Source organism: Corvus brachyrhynchos, unplaced genomic scaffold (genome assembly GCF_000691975.1).
Source record: "Corvus brachyrhynchos isolate BGI_N302 unplaced genomic scaffold, ASM69197v1 scaffold99, whole genome shotgun sequence".
Classification (NCBI taxonomy): Eukaryota; Metazoa; Chordata; class Aves; order Passeriformes; family Corvidae; genus Corvus; species Corvus brachyrhynchos.
Genome location: NW_008239778.1, coordinates 177,462 through 184,127, shown reverse-complemented (window position 1 = coordinate 184,127; position 6,666 = coordinate 177,462). Strand labels below are relative to the sequence as shown.

Genomic DNA, 6,666 nt, shown 5'->3' with positions numbered 1-6,666 from the left:
GAATCTCTCTGCTGACCACCACACACCCCCACAGCCCTGGCTGAGCTCCTTGGGGTTGTCCCTACTCATTGCTGGATGCAATTCCAATTGTTTCTTCCTACCAACCTCTTCTCAACACCCACTGGGGCTGTTTGCAGCTCCTCAGCTTAAAATATCAAGAAAAAGTGAAGTTGATGCAAAGGGCTGGCAAAGGATGCTCCAGATGGGAGCAGGACCATCAGTGCCTGCTGCCAACGCTGCTGGTGAGGAACTGTGGGTATCCTGACACAAATCCCTGAATTCCACTCTCCAGGCTGCTGAATCTCCTTGCAGAAGCAGCAGGCTCCTCTTCCTATCCCCGCTCGAGAAAAACTCAACTCTTTCAGGAGGTAACAAGAGTCTCAGCTTCCTTGTCCTCCTGCTGGCTCTCCCTGAAGCCCTGCTTTAACTGTCAGGAACACAAACACTTTTTTCTTTTGGCTTGGATCCACAAACATTTCAGGAAAAAAGAAAAAAGAGAGAAGTTAATTCTGGTGCTTTATGGATAGTTCTTATCAGCTCACAGTTAATGGCATCTTTGCTCTCTACTGAAAGGTTAATAGCCCTATCTGCCCAGCATTCACCAGAATTAGAATCCATCTAATCTCCAGATTAAACAACCAGAAGCCAGCAGATGAGCCCAAAGGTGAATCTGCCAAAGGATAAAAGCCTCTTGTGAGCTGCTTCAGGGAAAAGCCTTCAGTAACTGAATGTCAAGGCCTCCATGGCCACTGAAGGAGTCCCATACAAACAGTCCTAAGGATTTTTTCTCCCTGCAATAATACCTGGTAAGATGATTGTGTCTTGTTTCTCAGGAGCTCTGTAGCAATCAACCTCCTCACCCAGCATTCAGTGTGGAGATTTACTTGTTCTCCACAGCTCAGGTGTCTCACCTGAAACCAGACCCCATCTCCTGCTCCAGCTGCCCAGACTGTGACTCCTCCTGTTTCCCCATCACTATCTTCACCTCAATGAACTTGCCCTGCTTCTGGCAAAACATCCCAGACCCAGCCCCTTCCAGCTGGAGCAGTCCCAAGGAAATGAATTCCTCTGTCCTCACCCTCCCTCATTCCTTTGCTCTGCCATGTCAAAAAGTGTTTGGAGTTACTCTATCAGGCATTATTAATAAATCTGGTTTTTACTCTAAATCCCCACTCCTTTGTCTGTATCACATGCTTCTCTCCCTGCAGGCTTTTCACACTTGTTTTCCCTTGCCATCGTGAAGCAGGACTGACATTCCCAAGCACCATTCCCTGCAGGAACCCCTCACTTCCCACTCACCTTTGCATGGGCTGATGCACTGCATCCCCAGGGACTCTGCCTGCTGCCACCAGCCATGGCTCCACTGTTGCAACTCTTGGAGGACAGCCTAGAAAAACTTTGGTTTAATTTTTTTAATAAGGCCTAATAGCTGCCATTGAACCTCTCCCCATGCAGAGCCAGGTTTCACCTCACTGCACAACACTGAGCAGCTGCTTGAATTGGCCTCTGTGGAGCAGAGACGACTTTGCTTCACAATCAGCTCAGCCACAAACATCTACTGCAGCATTCACAGCATGCCCTGTTCCTCGGGGAGGCCAGTTCCAGGCTTAGCCCAGCAATCAGACCTGTAACTCCTGTGTTCCCTGGCACGACTGCTTGGAGCAAGTGGAGGAACACCAAGTTCTTAAAGCCTCCTTGCTTCTCTACTCCCCAGTTCTCCTGCTTCGACCACAAACTCCCAATGGACAGGGACAAAGCTGGCTACAAGCATTTCACATTTTCTGTACACTGAAGTTGGGTTTCAAATGAAGCTCTCCTGCAAACTTTACCCTGGTGGTCAGCAAAAGCAAGTTTGGGCTACTTGCAAGACCCAAACCTGCATTTTTCCTGATTTTTCACTCTCACATACTCATTCTCCACAAGACAGATAAATCCCTGCTGCTCCTTCTTTACTAAAGTCTTCAATACAGGGCTGAGAATGAAAACAACGTAGAGAAGCCCTGAACAAGTCAAGGATGAAGGAAATCAAGAGCTGCACAAGATACCCAGAGTTTTATGAACCATAAAAGAGCATGAAGGTTTTATTCATTCTGAAACTAAGAGTAAAGTCATTACTGCACATACCAGAACAGCGTGTGCAGTGCAGTGCACACAGAACTGCTGGTTTATGGCACACTGAAGAAAAAAGGGACAGCAGCAACACAGGTAATGCTTCAGAAAGAACAACTATAAGCACCATGGACGTGGGGTTTACTTGCTGGCATTAACAGATCCCAAACCAGGCAGCAAAGGTAATTAACACAAAATTATGCTATGTACAGTGAAAAGAAACTAATCCTAAAGACACAAGTCCTGTCCCCACACCAGCTTGCTGAGGAAGGGCTCTGGATAAGCACAGCAGCAATTGCACATGACTGGGGCACACCCATCAAACTGTTTTGCAGTGTAAGGGGAAAAAATTCCAACAATTTTAGCCTTAAGTTCATCAGGTTTGGCAACTGTCAATTAAGGCACCTGCAGGAGTTGCTTCAAGGATCCTCGGGGGTCCCTCCCAACCCAGGATTTATTCTACTGGCACTCCAGTATTCTCAGATGATGTTACTTCTCAAAAACACCTCTGAGATCCTGGGCTGAGCTGCAGACAGGCAGGACATGCCCCTGGCATTCCTTCCAACACTTCATCAATTAGATCCTCTCTTTAGGACACCTCTGACTTGCAAAACTAAAGCTGGTTCAGTCAGCAAGGACAGCAATAGCACTCCTGTGCTAAACTGCCCCTCTCCATAAGGATTTTTGTGGTCTGGCATGTCACATTTGTTGGGTTTTTACTGGTAACATGATGATCTGGAGCACAGATCTTCCCCCCGCCCCCAGCAGGACACTGCTGGGTGCCTCTGATTCAGTCTGTGCCTCAACCACACCAACAGCTCCTCTGCTGCACACTGTAGTACTCAGAGGTGAAAATGCTTGGCAATCAAACCAGAACTCAGTCCTCTCTCCCCACTAAAAGCATGGCAGAGCCTTCTGGCCCCACCAAACCCCAAACCAGCTTGGCAAAAGGTCCTCAGAACAGCTTGATTGGCTTTTGGACCTCTTGGGTTTTCTCTGACAGATGAGCCAACACAATGTTGAGGAGGCATTCACAGCTCCAAATCAAGTTCCTCCTGTGATTTCCAACTATTTGGCATTCAGAAGTTAGTAAGGACAAGCAGGGTGTCCCTCCCACACTGATCTGTGCTTTGAGGGAAGAACAAAGTGCAATCTTCAGGTGGACGCTGCCGTGCTGGCGAATTCCTTGTTGTTAAATTCAGTCTTTCCTAGCATCTTGGAAGTGGTTGTAGTCGTGTTTCGAATCCCAGAGTTGTATCCACCTAGAAAAGAATGAACAGTTTCAACTTTCAAAGGCACATGGGGATGTTGCTGAATTGAGTGAGTCTTAAAAGTTTCAGAGGAACAAAACAAAATGACCCTGCCAGGAGCTGTTGCACTTGTACAAATCCCAACACGTTCCCCCTCCCAGAGGATTTGTTTTCTATCACAACAAAACTTCTGCTTTAATTACTAAAGAAATTACAGGAAGAGAGACTGCTGAGAGAGCTCCATCTCCTCCATGAAGAACTTTCAAATTCAATTCCAGATTTTGGATTCCACTGAGGGTGGAGTGAGGCTTTGAAGTAGTTTGAATATCGGCAGCTACATCACTCAGGCTGCAGGTTTATCCCTACGATTCAGATTCCAAAAGAAATGACCTGCACCTCTGTTTACCGGGGCACCAAACACCCTCTCACAACCATAACTGAAAATATGCCTTAAAAACTGCCAGCTTCTATCCTAAAAGTAAATAGTATTGTCCATATGACATAGCATGGCAAAGTTTAGGCATTTGAAGTAAATTACCCAAGGATAGCTGCTGGAATAAGAAGGATTATAGCCCCAAAAAGAAATGGGAATCCCCTCATGAAGTGCAAGGTGGCAGGGTAGAGAGAGTTGAACACTCCTGTAGCCACGAGTGAACACAGCCCTTCCACGCAGGCAACAGAAGCAAAGAGAGCACCTGGAAAAGAGAGATAAGAGGATAATGGTGAGATAGGCAGGCGGTTATTGCCTGTAAACAGCTGTAACACATCACCCCCAGTGGATCCTGCCAGTCTTCCCAAGGGGTTGAACTTGCCGTCAGAAAGGTGTGAGTATCAAGTGTGATGAGGTGGGACACAGGGCTGGCCCAGCAGGTCCAACCTGTGGCCAGGGTCACCTCACCAAGCTGCAGGATTTGGATCAGGAGCTGACCAGGGATATTATCTATCAGCTGGACTGTAAATGCTTCAGGCCAGGGCTCTATAGATTGCCAAGCACCTCTTATCATTTGTTAAACATTAAGTACAGCAGAAGATTTGGCGCCATAAATCCGCTGTACGCGCCGTGGCCGTTCTAAAATAAGAAACATGAGCTGTGCAAAATCACCTTTCGATCGCTGCCACCTGGATTCCCTCCCCCCTCTGTCTGCCTCGGAGATATTCCTATGCTCTGTTTCACAGCAAGCGCAAGCCCTCCAAACACAGAACTGGACAAAAGGCAATTATGCTCCTCCTGAGGGTTACCCATGATCTTTCACCATGGTCAATGATACAACCCTCCAACAACACCTGGTTCTTGCCACTGTTACTGATCTACAGAGGAAAGTTATGGTCATGAGAATGACCCTTTTCTCCTCGTTACATAATCCATTTTAACTCTTGCTCCTTGTAAATGTTTTGGAAACGAACAGATGGATGAATGAAATATTCCCGCTTCTCTTCTCTTGCTCTCATCTTGAAAACGCAGCAAGTCTGAATTAAACAATGACAATTTTTTGGGAAAAAAAATAAAACATTACCCTGGGCCTGAGGGTGAATGCAGGGGCACAGGAGTCCAGAGCAGCCAGGGAACTCCTAACCTCCCCAGAGTGTGGTTTCCATGTTCCAAGAAGACAGGGTTTCAGGACCTGGCTTAAGCACAGTGGCTAATTCCTTACCCTGTTCCGTCTCACTGACCAGCTTGGAGAGCTTGGATCTGATGACTGGAGTGGCTGCCATGGAAAGGAAGAGAATCCCATAACCTGTGAGCAAGACATGGCACATTAGGGAAATGCTCAGCTGAAAAATAAGGTCTCCAAAGTCAGTCCCAGAAATCTGCAGCTGCTGGCAGTGTCTCCCTGCTATATTTACACACAATTCACCCTCCTGGATCTCATAAAGCACTTTAGTCTGTGTCTGCAGTGTAATACAGCTCTGGGAAGCCTAACATTCTAGGAACTACATGGATGCACTTCCAACTTTAGTGTTTGGCCAACACTGCCACAGTTTTTTTGGTGCACAAGGCAGAACTTCCTCACGTGCCTGAACTTCCAGAAGCACATCATCAGCATCAATATGCTAAAAGCCTGAGAAACAGGGATTTAAGACTTCGGCATCACCTGTAAACATCAGTGGTGTTGTGGTAGCAAGGGAAATCACCACCAGCCCAGCAATGTTGGAGAGCAATCCTATCTCTGCCACCCAGGTGTCCTCAAGGCAGAGCTGCAGCAGCCTCAGCCCCACCAGGCTGCTCAGGTAAGCCAGGTAGCTGGCGGCGGAGCCGTACCCGATGAGGTCGGAAGCCCAGCAGAGAGGGAAGCCGAGCTCATACAAAACATAGAGGTCCTTGGCTCCAAAATGCACCGTGACAATCAGAAAGAAAGCCAGGGAGTACAGAGCCAGCTTCCACCTGGAGCTCGGGTGTTCCGGCGCCGTGTACAGCCTGTACACAGCCTTGTAGTGGCTGAGCGTGAACAGCTTGGCCGCTTTCTTCTGCTTCACCGACTCCTGGAGGAAGAAAGCAGCATAGAGAGTGGCAGCAAGGCTGGCAGCAAAGGCCAGCCAGAAGGGGTTGATGTAGCCCTGGGTCTTGCGCCACTGGCCACCGCCAATGCTGGCCACCATGCCTGCAGTGCCCAAGCACGCCTCAAGGATGGCCACCCGGAAGGTCCGCGCACGCCGCTCGCTGGTGTCGGCCACGTAGGAGAAGCAGCTGGCCAGGATCAGGTTGTAGTCACCTGTGAGGCCGCTCAAAATGCGTCCCAGGAGGAAGAAGGCGACGTGCAGCTCCAGGTACATGACCAGCAGGTAGATGGCCGTCTGCAGGGCCATGCCCGCGGCCGGCAGGATCAGCGCCGGGCGCCGGCCCACGCTGTCGCTCCATGGGCCGAAGAGAGTCACGGAGAAGAGGCTGACGAAGAAACCTCCCAGGTTGATGTAGAGGTTCCAGTGGGACACCAGGGCTTCCACCTCCTGCAGGAGAAACAGGCAGACGCAGGCCCCCAGCCAGTGACATCCTGAGCTCCCCACTCCTCCTGGGGCTCCCTGCTCCTCCCAAGCTCTCATTCCTCTCCGGACTCTCCGCTCCCAGGGGCTCCCTGCTCCTGCCGAGCTCCCTGTTTCCCTTGGGGCTCCTCCGGGACACCTCTCTCCCCCTGCTCCCACAGAGTTCCCCTCTCCCCTGGGACCTCGTGTTCCCCGTGAGCTTCCCACTCCTTCTGGGGCTCCCCACTCCCACAGACTCCCCTCTCCCCAGGACGTCCCCATCTATCCCCGTGCCTCCCCTCTCCCCCGGACCCTCCTCTCCCCCTGAGTTCTTCATCTACACTCAGAG

The 6,666-nt window shown here is 49.8% G+C and overlaps 1 protein-coding gene across 1 annotated transcript; it reads right to left on the bottom strand.

Annotated features, from left to right (window-relative positions):
- Positions 1-2,046: 2,046 nt before the first annotated feature.
- Positions 2,047-6,413, bottom strand: SLC46A1 (solute carrier family 46 member 1). The gene is made up of 4 exons (XM_017743063.1): positions 5,453-6,413; positions 5,012-5,095; positions 3,898-4,054; positions 2,047-3,371 (listed from the first exon to the last, which is right to left on the bottom strand). The coding sequence occupies exons 1-4, from the start codon at positions 6,396-6,398 to the stop codon at positions 3,308-3,310; spliced, it is 1,251 nt and encodes a 416-aa protein (XP_017598552.1). The 5' UTR covers positions 6,399-6,413; the 3' UTR covers positions 2,047-3,307.
- Between the last annotated feature and the right edge of the window lie 253 nt (positions 6,414-6,666).